Genomic DNA, 15,986 nt, shown 5'->3' with positions numbered 1-15,986 from the left:
CTAACCATCCATTTATCAGTTTAGCAGATGTTTAAGGAAGGTCTGCTGTGTGTTCAACCAGTAGTGTGTGAACCTACCGGCTCTGAGTCTTTTTGCCCTCCAGGCTAGGGGATTCTCAGTGCGAAATTCCGGGCATCTCAACTTTGGATAACTAGTGGACTCATGACTGTTTTACTGCCAAAATGTGAGAAAAGAGTTCTTTACTAAGTTCCATTTACCCAAATAACATGCTCTACCCTTGGCTTATTTTATCTTATAACTTGTTAGTAAGGAAGGTGGCAGAGGTCAAGTCGCTTGCCCAAGGTTGCACGTGCGGTACAAACTATCTGGCAAGTTCTATGCCAGCCCCCATGAAAGAACTTTGCATGCCCTGTTTCCTAATACTTACCACTGCAAACCGGGTGGAATTGCTTTTATTTTCATAAACCTGTATGAAGTGGGTTCAGACAGGCCAGTTCACCAGGATGAAAAGCTGGACCTGGAACCAAGTGTTTGACTCCAGAACCCATGCTCTTCCCCTGTTAGCTGGATCAGGGTGCTCTCGTGGTGGTTTGGTCATTTCTCAGCAGCCGCAAAACATGGTTATGAGGTATCGTTTCAGTTTTGCTTGGTAGCCCGTGGAGGGATCTCCAAGTGAATGGCCTGTTGCATATCCTTTGGTGATTTTGACTTGTTTTTCTTCTGATAGGGAGGACAAGCTCTTTGGGGCTACCAGACAGAAGCAGCAATGCCTGTTGTGTGGCCAACCCTTTTGGATCTCAGCAGGGATGAATGCAAACGAATTCTTCGAAAATTGGGTATGGATTTTGTTGTTACCGTCCCGAGCAGGGTCTCACTGAGTAGCACAGTAGCACTCTCCTGCCTCAGCTTCCCAAGTGCTGGACCACAGCTGTGCTCCACCAGCCTACCTGATGGTGTTAGTCTTGTTGTTTTCTATTTCTCTGTAACCCTTTTCCTTCTCTGTGTGGGCCATGGCTGTTGGTGGCTAGCGCCCTCATCTTTCTCACAGTTTTCTCAGGGCCTGAAAAGACTTTTTTTTTTTTTTTTGTAAATGAGATACAGGAGTCATAATGTCAAGGAGCCATGATAAATGGGAAACCTGGCTGTTGTGTGTTCCTTTTTTTAAAATTAACTTTTAATTTTCTTTTTTTTTGTTTCATGTAAGCATACTACTAACTTTAGTAGATGTGTCTGTGTGAATCATGCCTTTTCTGAATCGTAAGCCAAATGCAAGCTGCCTATTTTCCCAATTACTTAATTACTGTAATTGATAAAACACAATTTATGCTTAAAGTTGACTATTTAATGTTTCTCCTTTCTACATTTGTAACAACCCTTTTCAACCAGCATTTAGGGAGAGAAGCAAGCCCTAATGCTAAGGCACGTGTTTTGTGTGAGTGAACTGACTTTACCCTTGTGTGCAAAATGGTGTTAGTCACATCCCATTCTTGTGAATATTGAGAAAAAAGCTGCCTAATCATTTGATCTTTGGTTTAGAGTGAAAATCTGTGAAAAATGCTGTTTTAGATAAGGCCCTTGTCTCGTTTACCATTGTAGCCTGAGGCTAGTGCACTAAATAAAATAAGTGACGGAATAATTTGAAAATGAGCAGTGACTATCAATTAAATAAAAAGCCCATCATTGGGACTGGCATGTGAGAATATAGAGCTTAAAGCAGCTACTTTTGAATGTACTTGTAGGCTACTAAAGTTTTCCTTCAGGGGAACTCTTTGTTGAAAATTCTATATGTAGGTCAGATGAAATTGTAGCTACTGTAGACCTACTGCTAATAACTTCTGCCCTTTTCTGTCTTTCCCTTCTCTACACCCCCTCCCCCCCCCGGATTATAAACTGCTTGACATTGTTTTAGCAGTTGGAAGAGGGCTCTTTTCCGGGGGCCAGTCTTTTAAACTTCCATGCAAACTTTTATCACTATTTTGAAGGTACTTGGCTATACACAGGCACTAATGTAACTTGCTGTTGATTATGAAATAGAACTCCATTTCTTTCATAGTTAAAAAAAAATGCAAGATGAAAAGATCACGAGGACAGTAAATTGGACTGAGGTTTCTGGGTTTTGAGAGCAACATAAAGTTAGTAATCTTTAAGTTTGCCCTTAGTTTTTTCCATAAATGACGTGAGGTGATGTATGAAAATGACTTGACGATAGCACCCTATAAAATCATGACATCAAGGGGTTAATGTTTTGGTGTTAAAGAATGAACACCCCTGAAACAGCCCACGCTGTCAAAGTTACAGGTAGGCGGAAGGCTGTTAGGTACCAGGAAGATGCCACTTTATAAAAGTAATGTGTACCATTGTGTCTTAGCATGATGGGGCTCTTACGTCTGTCCTGCTACAGTCTCAGGATCTCAAAGGGGGGGTGCTTTCTTCTGTTTTCTGCACATCGTCTAAAATGCAGAGAGCGATGCTTTGCTCTTGGGTTAATATACAGATTCTCTGTTCCTGAGTATATCCCATGAACAAATCACCCTTAAAAAGACTTAGAGAACTTAGGGTCAGATTGACCTATTTTGGCAGCTCCCCTTGCCACATCAGATTGATCATCACTGAAGAGGATCAAATTGTTCTTCAGCTAGAAGAAGAGGTAGCACAGAAAAAAAGAAAAAGAGTTATCTCAGAACAAACTAAGGAAATAGACTTTAGGGTGCAATAAAAAAAATCAGCATTAGAAAAAAAATTCAAGTAAAAATAAAAACAATGAACGTGTCTGTGGTTTTAGGCAGATGTGTGGGAGATGCTGCTGGGTGCTGCTTCTGTGCTGAAGGAAGCGGCCGTTACCATGGCACTTCTGGCCCCAGTGACCCTTAGGAAGGTGGGCTTTCCTCCCCAGGTTGCTGTCTTGACCATGAACCTTTGGATTGCTTTCAAACCCTAGTTCCAAGTCCTAAGTCTAGGGGAGATACACACTGTCTCTGAGAATTGTTAGGTTAAGGGCTGGAGAGAGCTTGGCAGTCATGTCATGTCAGGATGCTCACCACTGCTTCTAGCTCCAGCTCCAAGGATCTCATGCCCTCTTCTGAGCTCCTCTGGCCTCTTTGGGCACCTGCACTCACACGGCATACTTTCTCTCTCCCTCCCTCCCTCCCTCCCTCCCTTTCTCAGTCTCTGTCTCTCTGTCTCTCTGTCTCTCTCTCTCTCGCTCGCTCGCTTGCTCTCTCTCTCTCTCACACACACACACACACACACAAATTTTTGGCTTTTGGTTTTTTGAGACAGGGTTTCTCTGTATAGCTCTGACTGTCCTGGAATTTACTCTATAGACCAGGCTGGCCTCAGACTCACAGAGATCCACCTGCCTCTGCCTCCTGAGTGCTGGGATTAAAGGCGTGAGCCACCACTGCTCAGCCACAAAATTTTTAAAAAGTGTTGCTAGCTTAAAACTTTGTTCTTTTAGAAGCAGCTATAAATTGTTTCAATGTGGGATGCCAAACATTTTAATTATGAAGAAATTGTGGTGGGGAGTGCTTAAGAGATGGCTCAGCACTTGGAGCATTTGGCTACTCTTAGAGAGTTCGGTTCCCAGCACTGACATGGCAGCTCACAACCATCTGTAATTCCATTTCTGGGGATCCATGCTCTCTCTGGCTCCATGCTCTCTCTGGCATCAGACATACACATAAACATATATACATATAATCAAAATATTCATACACATTAAAAAGAAAGAAGTCAGGCTAGACAGTTTACGATACACTCATGGCACCAGTAGCAGGTAAATACTTGCTACTTTTTGACTGCCTCTCCTTCCTTATCTTTATAACTCTTGAGTTGTAACTTAACTGACTTGGGGCTTTATGACTAAAGTATAAATTGAAGTGGCTGATTGCTTTAAATGACATGGTTTAGGATGGTTTAGGATTTTATAAAAGTAGTGTAGCACATCTTTTGTTTTTGAGGCATATTTATTATCTGTGTGTCTGTCTATCATCTATCTATCTATCTATCTATCTATCTATTGGTTTTTTTTTTTTTTTTTTGGTTTTTTTTCGAGACAGGGTTTCTCTGTGGTTTTGGAGCCTGTCCTGGAACTAGCTCTTGTAGACCAGGCTGGTCTCGAACTCACAGAGATCCGCCTGCCTCTGCCTCCCGAGTGCTGGGATTAAAGGCGTGCGCCACCACCGCCCGGCCTCTATTGGTTTTTTTGAGACAGGGTGTCACTATATAACTCTGGATTTCCTAGAACTCTCTCTGTAGACCAGGCCGGCCTTGAACTCAGAGATCTGCTTGCCTCTGCCTCCCAAGTGTTGGGATTAGAGGTATGCACCACCCTGCCCAGCTTCATTTTGTTTATATATATCACCAGAATGGCCCTGTAATGGAATGACCTCAGTATCCTATAAGCATGCTTGTCATTAAATATGAAGGAAGCTTGTGAGTTAGTAAAGATTCTAATGGTGACCGGACTGCTTACAGGGATGCTGTGAGTTTTTGTAGCTGAGGAAATGTTTCAGAGCCACAGTTTTGTGTGTTGGATATTGCCACGTCCTAATTTTGTGCATGACTTCTTAGTTGGCTTCAAATGAAGCTGGAAATATCATAAATTTTGCCATATTAAAAGATTTCACTGCATTTTAGCCAGGTATGGCATCTACCTTTAATCCCAGCACTTGGGAGGCAGAGGCAGGTTTTCTGAATTCAGGACCAGCCTAGTCTACATAGTGAGTTCCAGGTCAACCAGAGCTACATTGTACATTATAAAACCCTGTCTAGAAAGAAAAATATATATATTACATTTTAAATTATGTTTTTGTTTTATGTGTGTGTGTGTGTGTGTACACGTGAGATCTTGCACACATGCTGTGGGGTATGTGTGGAGGTTAGGCTACAACCTTCAGGAATCAAGTTTGCCAGCTTTGCTTGTCATATTTCTTCAGTTAATTCTGTTTTCTTTGAAACAGTACGTTTTAAAATAAGGCAGTACCTGCCTGTAATTCCAGCTCTTAGGAGGCAGAGGCAGAAGGATCAGGATTTAAAGCCAGTCCTAGCTACAAATGTAAGAATGTCTCAGAAACAAGCAGTAGAACCTGAGATAGAAATAGTGTTTTGTCTTTTTTCTCTATCCACTTTCTTTCTTTAATTTGTTTCTTTATGGCATTGTTATTGTCTTAAACATTGGCAAAATCTAAACTATTACTCATTTTCTTCTGTCCTATCTACAATCAGTTACTGAGTTCTATCAAATAATTCTTTAAGGTGGGATTAAAGGATTTGCTTAGTCTAACCACAAATTACTTCTGTTTCCCTTTTTCTCTGTTCTCTTATATATGTGAAATAAAACCTTTCTAACAATTTATCTGTCTATTTATCAGTCATCTATCTAACACATACATTAGACCTTGATTTTAATCATTTTGAGAATAAGGACTTTGTTTTATACCCTACAAATATTTAAATATTTTCCCTGGTATTCTGTCTTATATTCCTTTAGTAATTTGGTTTGAATTAGTGACTCTACTTCCTTTAATGTGAAACTTTTCAAAGTAGTTGTTGTTCCTGGAAGTTACTGCAGTAACATGAAGCAGTCTCAGTTCTTTTGCTCTCTGTTCCTTTTGCAGGCGTTCGTTCCCCACTCTGCAGAAGGACTGCTCTCTCTCATCCTGGTGAGAGCTTGTTTCAAACCAGACGCCTTCACCACTGTGTGCAACTGTGGTGATTGCAGTTAAATATTTGAGGGCAGGACCCAACACTCTTTAGTGTCTATATATTAGGACTCAACATTGATTTCTTGACTAGAATATTCCATAAGTATTTTAATGGGACATAAACATTTAGTATAGTGAGTTTTCAGCTGGCTATTCCTAATGCCATTTTTTAAAATCTCTTCCAGCTCTTGTCAGAGCTGAAATATATTTCTTGGACTTAGTATTTGCTTTTCGCCTTTGGAGGGCAGGTCTGTGCTTTTGAACGACACCCCCTTCCGTGTCTGCATGGTGTGCAGTACATACTCAGCACGTGCAGGCTGATCACAGTTGGGTATCGGTGGAACATTTCTGCTGCTTTTACTCAGCCCATTCTTTTATATAAGGCTTCCTTTAAAAAAATTTATCTTTATTTTATATGTGGATGTTTTGCCTGCATGTCTGTTTGTGCATTGTGTATGCATGGTGTCTGGGGAAACCAGAAGAGGGTGTTGGGTTCTCGGGAAGTGGAATGACAGACGGTTCTGAGTCACCATGTGGGTGTTGGTATTTGAACCCATGCAAGTGCTCTTTAACTGTTGAGCCATCTCTTTAGCCCCTAATGTCTCCCCCTGGCAGAGTTGAGAATGCAGTGAACAAAGTGAGACCACAGTTGACTTATTGGCTTATTGGTTGATTTGAGTCTGCAGGCTTACATCTATTATACTTAACCCACATTTACTGGGTTTCTGTAGGCAGACAGAAGATATTTATCACAATGTGAGTGTGACAATACTTCTAATTTGGATGTTTTTTCTACCATTCTGGTTTGCTCCTATGTCTCTGTTTCATAGTATTAACGACTAAAACACATTTTTTTTTTTTTTTACTTTGTTCCATTCTCTTGTTGGTGTTGTCTTGAAGGTGTAAGTCACAAAACAATCCCACACCAGTTTGGAATTATGATTAATAGAAAGTTATTTATTTAAGGGGAAAACTTACAGATCACGGTCCTAGACAGCAGCCCTCTGAGCGACCAGGAACAGAGTCTGGCAGCTGAAGCTGGAGCCAGAAGCCAGAGCGAGAGCAGGGCTACTGCTGCTTTTTAAAGCAAAAGAGACCACACCCAAGTGGGCTGGAATCATAAAGGCTATTGGCTGAAGGAGCTCCCTCAGCCTTGTCTGACCTCTCTTGCAGCTCCATTCAGCCAGAAGCTTAGGAGGGAACTAGGTATAGCTGAGGTGGCTGAACCTCTTTCTTTGTGACCTTTCTTTCTGGGTTTCTTGACAGCTTGACGATGTTATGTTCCTAGAGAGCAAGGTCACAAGCACAAGGACTTAGCACGTGTCTGCATCCTATTTTTGATGCTTCGTTGTCCAAAAGTAGCATAGAACCTAGAATTGGTGTGGGAGGAGACTACACAGAGATCACACTGTGTGGTCGTGAGAGGCCTGCATATTTTGGGGGAAAGGCTTGAGGACTTTTGATTTATATATATGTTTTTGCTTTTTTGTTCTGTTTGTTTGTTTATTTTGTTTTTTGAGACAGGTTCTAGTTTAGCCTAAGTTAGCCTTAAAAAGTTATGATCTTCCTGCTTCACTTTCTGAGTACCAAGACTACAGGCATGTCTTTTCATGTCTGACTTGTGTGTTTGTATCTTTGTGTGCACATGCTCGTGTGTGGGTATTTGTATATTTCTTCACATGTATGTGGAAAACAACAACCTCAAATATTGTTCCTTAGGCATCCCCATCTATTTTTTTTTTTTAATTAAAAAATTTTTTAGGTAGGGTCTTTCACCTAGAACTTGTTCACTAGTCTAGGTTGGCTTAATGGCTGGCAAGCCTGGGGCATCCTCCTATCTCTCTCTGTCTTCCTCAGCACTGGGATGACAGCTGTATACTGCCATATCTGCTTTTCATTTCCGTTTTTCTCCTCTCCTCTTCTTTCCTTTTTTAAAGTAGATTTTTGTGGATTAAACTCAAGTGCTGATACATCTATGCCAAGCATGAGTCACCTCTCCTGCTTGTATTTTTTTGAGTTAGTGTCTTGCTACATATCCTAGGCTGTCTTTGAACTCTCCATCTTTCTGCTCAAACCTATGAGTGCTAGAATTACAGGCATGTACCACCCGGACTAACTAGTCATTTCTATGGTAGGTTTTTATGTTTAATTCCTTGGATGATAGTTTTTGTAAATGTAAAGATCTTAGATTAAAGGTATGGCCACCATGTCTGGCTACATTACCTGCTCTTCAGTAATATGTTAGAGATTTTCTTTCCTAAGCATTTTATACCCTTGATTTCTGTGAGACATTGTATAGTAAAGCAATATGAATGATGAAAGTAACACTTAAATCTTTTTATTCAATAACATTTTTGAAAGGAATTAAAAATTTTGCATTTGGTTGATTTTGGATTTCTTGCCATGACATTTAATATTGCATAACTACATTTTTCAAAATTGAAGGCTTATTGTGATAAAATAATTTTATTTTCTAGAATTGGAGGCATATGCTGGAGTTATCAGTGCACTTCGTGCACAGGGGGATCTCACCAAGGAAAAGAAAGATCTTCTTGGAGAGCTCTCAAAAGTCCTTAGGTAATTTGTCATGAAAGTTTTGGTGATGTGAATAAAAGTTTGATTTCTGCTCATTCTCAAATTGAAGAGCCGAGGTGTTCAGTGTGTTGGGTGCTTAGTGGTCCTGTTCCATTGTGTGCTTTCTGCTGTAGAAATGGGGAAACTTAGTCTCTGTCGTATAACCCAGTGAGAGGGTTTGAGTCAGGTGTTTTTGACAGAGGTGAAAGAAAGAAGAGCTGGTGCAACTGAACAGGACGTAGAGTGGTATTTACTGGAGGGGAAAGATGACTCAACATGGCAGTGGGTGCTGGCCACACAGTCGTGGCCTTAACTCCAGCTGACTCCTTCACCTGAGCTAGAGTGCCGCTTGGATCCGTCCAACAACTCAGTGAGAGGGGCTCCTCGGTGCTTTATCTTGATTCATTTTTATGTCTGCTTTCTCAAAAAATGTTCGGCCTTGACTTGTTTGCTTTCTACATTTAAAGTCATTTTGTTCTTTTTTTAGAAGTAAGAAGTGGAAGAGTCTCTTATAATTAGCATTAATATAAGAATGTATTTAAGCAGATTCTTAGTCTTATTTTTTTGTTTACGTTTCTTCGTAAAGTCTGCTTTTAGTCTTTAAGTGTTGTGATCCATGCTATAAATTTAGTGTTAAGTACTAAAGAAAATAAGAAGAGTGGTATTCACCTTATTGGGTATTTATGAATGGAATGGATGTAGTCTTTAAAAACTGTTTCATTTATCAGTGTTTAATGTATGTACATTCTTACCGTTGGTGACATAATGTAGAAGGCACCTAGCTGAAGTTGAGTCACGTGTCATAGCATGAACTCACAAGAAACATGTTATCTTGCCACTCTTACTGGTTTTATTATATTCATTGGACTCTTACGCCTTAGAAAAGACCTTAGAAGACTTTCTTCTAAGTGCCCAGTCCTCCTGCCAGCAGCCATGAAATGAGGAGGCTCTGAGCACCTGTTTCCTTGTCTATTAACAGGAAGCATTGCTAGTTACCATGGCCTGCTGTTTACAGGTGGGGAACCTGCAGTCCAGGCTGAGTTTGTCTTCCTGAGATCTCCAGATAAATAATCCGCAGTTACACAGAATCAGTATGAAACCTTTCCTGTGACCTTGAAACATTTGAAGATACACATTAGGCAAAGTAACCCTCAGCCCCAGAAGATGTTGACGTAAACCTTAATAAAAGTGTAGAGAAGAGCTGCCTGCTTGGCAGAGTTCTATAATGGCTATTTTTTTTCATAGCATCTCAACAGAACGCCACCGTGCTGAAGTTCGGAGAGCAGTAAACGATGAACGGTTAACAACAATTGCACATAAGTAAGCCATTAGTCTACCACCCTGGTTTTTAAATGATGTAGTATAAAGTAGCTCTGAGACAGTCTTCCTTTGGTGTGGCAGGCCCCTGAGTCTTTTATCTTAATAATATCTCTATACTCAGAAACTCTGCCCGTAGTGATTACTGTTTACTCCGTTGGTTACTTTTTGTTTTTGTTTTGCATTTTGTTAGGGAAGCTTAAAGTACTTAGGTCAAATCCTATTACAAGGCAATCTCTGTATAATCAAAGACCACTGGAAGCTCAGCTCAATACCAAGTAGCATGCCTCCTTAAATTGAAAGGTGCTTAGAGGTTTCTTGTATTGGTATTTGATATGTATATTGCTTTATAAATAGGCATTATAATTTTTATATGGCTCTAATTATTTCAGATATTTTGAGCTTCAGAAAAATAAATAAAATATATGTTCTTTTAAGAGATAAAACATAACTTAATGTACTTTAAAAAGCAAACACACTAAAATTATGAAGGTTTCTTATCAAATTGTCTTCAGATTGTCATACCTGACAGATTGGGTAGAGGGTGGCAGAGGACTGAGCAGAATCCACCATTAGTTGTAGAGAGATAGTGCCTCCTGAAGAACAGAAAGGATCAGAAAGTAATCCTCTCAGTGATAATAGAAATTTCAAGTATAATCCGTTTGTTCTGATTTTTATGTTTTAATATGACATAGAGCTAAAGGAGAAAGGAGCTCAGTGAGTTACCACAATGTGATGACATAGGGCATTTGGCAGCATTTGCATTGATTACACAGCTCTGTTGGCTTCTTGTACTTGACTGTCCCTCATTTTACTTAACACCTAGAATGGGGTACTCACCTCTTTAACAGTGTAGTTTGACTGTTTTGCTGTTTGTTCTGTAAGTCTGAGATTTCTTCCATGGTAGGTATGCACTGTAGGAATGTAGAAATCCCTGTAGAGACAGTAGCATTTAGTTGTTAGGCTGACACAGCTGAAACACTCAAATTCAATGTGTCCCTCTTTGAGTTTACTTCAGACTTTTGAATTGGAATGCTTTAAATGGAGTCTGAATTCTAACTGGGGAACTGGTAATAGGAACCTGTGCTCGATACTGAAGTAGAAAATTAATACATTGGAAGTGTTCAAATGGTATTGTGGGTCAATGAGTTGTAAGTTGATGCTCGGTGTCATTCTTAAAGGATAACATTTATTTAGTCTCCTTTTCCTTTTTTCCCCTTTTAAGAATGAATTTATCCTTATATTTGGGTGAAAGACCAAGTTACAGGTATGCAAATAGGTTATTATTATTTCAGGCTTTTTATTGTATTTATTTCCAAATTGACGCTCTCAATTATTCAGGGGCACATACTCCATTATGAATTAACCATGCCCCTTGCTTCTCCTTCTTTTTCCTCCTCACCTTCCTAATACTGCCCAACCTTTAGCCATTTTTGCTGCTTGGGAATATCTCTAGTCAGAGGATGGGAAGGGAGAGGAGGTGAAAATTTTTATAACACATTTTACTGCTTGTTAGTTGGCCTGAAAAACAATTGGTGCAAGAATTTACTAGTGTTTGCTAAAATAATTTTTGGATAATATGCGAATTTCTTTAACCTATTTGACCTCTCCCTTTCCTTCCTCTCTCCATTAGCATGGATAATTGAGAGTTGGCTTCTTTCTACCTGTGTTTCTCCGCCCCTTCCTTTCTTTCTGGTTTCTTTAATAAATGAATTTCTTTTTTTGAAAAGAGTTTCTTCAGTATATAATGAAAGAAAAACCTTGGGCTTTTCTGTGCTCAGATTCTGATGTTTTATACTGTGGTTTTTGTTTGACTGGGTTCTCCATTTACTTGTTGAGCACAGTAGTCAGGAATGAGGATGGTAACACTTTCTTCCCTTGGGTAAGCAGTGGAGACCCAGAGATGGCCTGTGAGGGCTTTAGTCTAAAACAACAAGAGGAATGCGTGTGAGCTGACTGCATTTCCTCATCCTTCTCCCTCCCCCACTTGAAATTGCTGTGTAGCCCAGAAGGAATGTTCTTGAAAGGTGGTGGGAAAGCTGAGAAGACTGAGCAGGAAGGAAGGGTCCTGGACGCACGAGAAACTGTAGAGGCCTCTGCGCCAAGGCTTGACTGGGAAACTGAGGTCTTAGTTACAACAGTACTAATGCTTCATGTGTTTTGCTCAGGCCACTCTTTGCCCTCATCGTCTCTACAGTTAGACTAAAATGATAGTTTGGAGTATCAGATCTCTGCACTTCTGCCCGCTGTCAGACATCCCCAGGATACTGTGCAGCGTTCTCAGTGCTGCCAGCTGTAGCTCATTAGAGTGTGGCTTTCTCAGTGCAGGGTTTGCACCTTCCTTGTGGTCCTTGGACGACTAGAGGCAGGCGAGTGTACAAACTGGGGGGACCTGTGAACCCTCAGGTACAATATTTAATTTCTGAGTTCTCTTAGAGGACCTGTGCAGCTAACACATGTTTACAGCCTCACCACTAAGGATAGGAGCTTTTGACCTCATTTCTCTTGCTTCTGCGAGGGGACATTTGGCAGACTTACAGTTCTTCCTAAAGGTTGCAGTTGTGCCTTTTTGACTGCAAGCCCCATCTTTCAGTAGCTATGTCCATGTTCCTTCATAGTATTAATCTTCCATAATTTCTGCCACCACTTAAACAATGTGCCAGGTAAGTGTAGAGGAGTCACTTTGTGTGGTAAACTCACACTAAACAAGTTTATCAGAGACAGTCTAATAAAGTAATATCAGAATAGGAGTGCTATTATAGAAAATGCTAGCTTTTGGAAAGTTTTCTTCTAACAATCAGTAATCTCTTTTCTGTCTTTTTCTTGTTTGGACTATTCTGTTTCTGAACCATTGTTAACATGGAACTTAAATATTCACGAGGTTACGGGGACCTTGGGAAGTCTGCCTTCCCTTGTTTTATGTAGGACTGCTTTAAATCACAAAAGAATTTAATATATTTTTCACAGTAACCTAACTGGATTTGCCAGCTTCTAGAAATTCTTCAGCCTAAATCCTTTTTCTCCTCCCTTCCTTCTTCCTTCCTTCTCTTCCTTCTTTCCTTCCCTCCCTCCCTTTTTTGAGACACTGTTTTGTTTCCTTTCAGTGTTTTGAGACGGGGTCTCATTGTGTAGCCTTGATTCAGTTCACTCCCTCTTGCCAAGGGGGCACGGGGGCTAACGGCTAAGCCTGTGTCAGCTGAAGCCTGTGTTAGCACTCCTTCCTGTCTTGCATACCTTAAGCTGTCGCTTGTTTCCTGCAGCAATTAGACAATAATTGCTCAATTGGTATAAATTGCCCATAAAATCTACTAGAAAGCTTTTATTCCTTGTGTTTATTTGACAAATAATTAGGGAGCATGATACATATTTGTTGAAAGAGACATTCATTAGTTGTGTAGCCAGAGGCAAGTTATTTAACTTCTCTGTGACTCAGTTTCTTATTCTAGAAAATGGAGATGCTGATACTTTCAACTTGATAGGATTGTTGAGAGAACTGAGTTAACAGACGGGAGATACACAGAGCAATGCCTGCTATGTGATATGCCCTTAGCTGGTTTTAATGACACCATCACTGTCAACATCTGTCCACTGTCTAAGGCTTTGGGGTACTCTGTCTAACTCTGAAGAATCGTTGAATATAGAGTCGTAAGCACTAAGTTGGCCTGTAGAATCTGTGGTAGAATCTTGAAGAAATATTTCTGATTTAGTGAAGAAAATTAGTTGTGTCTGGATTACTTTTAAACCTTGACACTAATCATTAGGGTGTTTCATGAAGCCAAGTTAGCGATATGGCAGCTGTCTTTTGATATCTTAGCCTCTTGTCTGATTTCTGGAACAAAACTTACTCAAGAAGTCTAAAGCAGGGAGACTTAAGAATGTCTTAGAAAGAGAGAGAGGGTCAAGTTGCCTCAAGTGCCTTTTGGGGTACAGGGTACACCATACAAATAAAGGTGAACAGTGGTGGATCTCTTTCAACAGCCTCAGTTCTGCTCTCTTGTTATAGCAGGAAGCAGGAAGGATGATAATATAAAAATGCAGTGAATATTAATCAGCGACACCTGCCTTCATGTACAGTCGCTTCCCTCCTACTAACTCCTCTCGTTTACTGCCTCAGTTTTCCGTGTTTGAAAGCCTTTAGAATCTCTGGCCATGCGGGCAGTTAGGAAATTTTGCAAAGATTCATTGACTTCCACCTTTACCTGTAAAAGAAAGTCCGATTCTTAACACTATCAGTGCTTTTGCTTTCATGTATAATTACAAAGTTAAGCTCTAAAAGTTAATTTTATTAGTAGAGATATTTGTTTTCATTTGCAAAACCCAATTTCATAAAACTAATACCAATTTTTATTTTCAAAGCATAGAAAAAGTTTTCATAGTTATAGTTATTCAGATTAACGAATAAAGTATGTAAGAACCTCAGTGTGTGGCATTCCTTGAATTTAATTGTACCTAAGTTTGATTTTGCTTGCTTAAAATGAAGCCTCTCCAGAATTCAGGGCACTTTTTAATCATTTAAAAATTGTGTGTGTTTGACTCATTTTTAGCAAGTGCGCACCCTTGTAGCAGCATTTTCTCTTTTGTTTAGTATGTCTGGACCTAATAGCTCTTCAGAATGGTCCATTGAAGGGCGTAGATTGGTACCACTGATGCCCCGGCTGGTTCCCCAGACTGCCTTCACTGTAACAGCAAATGCTGTGGCCAACGCAGCTGTCCAGCACAATGCATCCCTTCCTGTGCCTGCAGAGACAGCCAGCAAAGAAGGTAAGTAGGAGCGCTGCTGCTGGGGGCGGCTCTTCGCAGGGATTTCTGTCTTTTTAGTAAGTGCTAAAAATTATGAGATTGTTATATCTTTATCTGAAGCTAGAAACTGCCAGGTTTTCAATCTCCATCAAAATCAGATTTCTTTGCTTCAAAGGGAAAATTATCTTAATCACAGAAAAAGTTTTCTCCGATGGAATTTCTGGTATTTGTCTTACTTTGTTTATTTTGTTTGGTTTGAATGCAGGTTGAGGTTGTCCTTTCATCTCAGCCTCCCTACTGCTGAGGTTGCAGACAGGGGCTACCAGGCCTGTGAGTGTCACTTGTTAGAGGTGAATGGAAGGACTTAGGGATGGCACTAGAAAATAAACAAGGTAGCAGAAGTACCTGCTCAGCTGATAGCTCTAGAAAAATAAAACTGTTTTTGTCTTTGGAATCAATGGTACATGTAGGCTCGCTGTTCCAGTCAGTGAACACTTTCTTACTGTCCCTTAATCGTGTGATTGACATGCTTTAACCAATCTTTGCATTTTCTCACCAAGGTGGCACTAAATTTGAGAGTGTGCTTGGATCAGAAGCTACTCTAAAGTCAGTGTGTTTGCCAGATTCCTTTGAGACATGGTTCGTCTTGTCTAGTGGTGAGACAAGTTTTGTGTTGAGTGAGACAGTTGTTATTCTTGGCCCGGCTTGGCTCTGTGCCAGAGAAAGCTGCGTTTTTCAGGGAGGCAGTTATCTGTGCAAACTCAGCTCTGCTGGGTTCCTGCTTTCTTCGTTGTTGTAGTTATATTTCTTCTCTTCCCACTTTGACCTTTTTCTTTTGCTAGTTGGTAGAATGGGAAGAAAGTTGGATTTTTAATAGTAAAATTGGTGTTTGGATCTGAGTTTGTCATTTTCTAGCTCTGTGACTTTCAGCAAGTCTTATGTCTGGGCTCCTCATCTTTAAAAGGGGGTGGAGTGTGAGAGTTGGTGACGGTGATGGTGACGGGAAAGAACTCGGGGCATGGTAGCTCCAGGCTGTTGTTGGTGTTCTGAGTGAGAAGGAGGTTGGAATTGGATTAGTTTAAGTTATTCTTGCACTTGGTTGGCAGATGACAGAAGAGTCACTTGTTTCTCCTCCTGTACGTACGTGCTTTGGGGATTGCTGTGGTTAGGGAGAGTTAGCCTCGTTGGTGGCTGCTATTATTAATAAAGAGTACCTCAGGTTTGTGTCTGTCCACTTCTTGCTGTTATGAGGAATGGTTTTCCTTTTTCTCAACATAGGTTTAAACTTGATTGCTTTGTACTCTCATTCTCCGCCATTCTCTGTTACCTGTTGACAAGCTGGTAATACTCGAGAAGACTTATTCAGTGATTTTCAAAATAGTCTTTAGCCCTTGAGTCTGGTACCTTGTACTAGCATCTAGCTTCTGATCACATGAGAATGGTAAAGTTGGCCTACAAGAAAAGCAGTTTCTCTGTATGTCTGGACAGTTGTGGTGAAAGTTAACAGCAAACTTTCTTTTCTTTTTTTTTTTTTTAAATAATTTCTTCAGTAGTGGTTTGCTATTGCTACACAAGTACCACGTCAAACCCAACCTCTACCCCTGTTCCAAGCGGCAGCATAGCAATGGTTAATTCTCCAAGTCCTGCCGGTCCTGCCTCCATGTGGTTGTCTTGCCAAGAGGAAGTGAT

General features: G+C 40.4%; 1 protein-coding gene across 16 annotated transcripts in view; it reads left to right on the top strand.

The window, feature by feature from the left end:
* Positions 1-15,986, top strand: part of Emsy (EMSY transcriptional repressor, BRCA2 interacting) — a 67,925-nt gene that overhangs the window by 1,032 nt on the left and 50,907 nt on the right. For 6 of the 16 annotated variants that reach the window (XM_075953277.1, XM_075953281.1, XM_075953272.1 and 3 more), the window contains exons 2-6: positions 689-797; positions 8,144-8,243; positions 9,486-9,560; positions 10,783-10,824; positions 14,143-14,318. In XM_075953277.1, coding sequence (XP_075809392.1) covers positions 728-797; positions 8,144-8,243; positions 9,486-9,560; positions 10,783-10,824; positions 14,143-14,318 — 463 coding nt within the window. In that variant the 5' untranslated portion in view covers positions 689-727. The remainder of the gene's footprint in view (positions 1-688; positions 798-8,143; positions 8,244-9,485; positions 9,561-10,782; positions 10,825-14,142; positions 14,319-15,986) is intronic. The other 10 variants (XR_012908359.1, XR_012908358.1, XM_075953278.1 and 7 more) reach the window with 2 other exon arrangements.

The sequence above is a fragment of the Microtus pennsylvanicus genome, chromosome 18 (assembly GCF_037038515.1).
Source record: "Microtus pennsylvanicus isolate mMicPen1 chromosome 18, mMicPen1.hap1, whole genome shotgun sequence".
NCBI classification, from domain to species: domain Eukaryota; kingdom Metazoa; phylum Chordata; class Mammalia; order Rodentia; family Cricetidae; genus Microtus; species Microtus pennsylvanicus.
The sequence above is the reverse complement of the archived record's forward strand: the minus strand, read 5'-3'. Positions and strand labels throughout refer to the sequence as shown.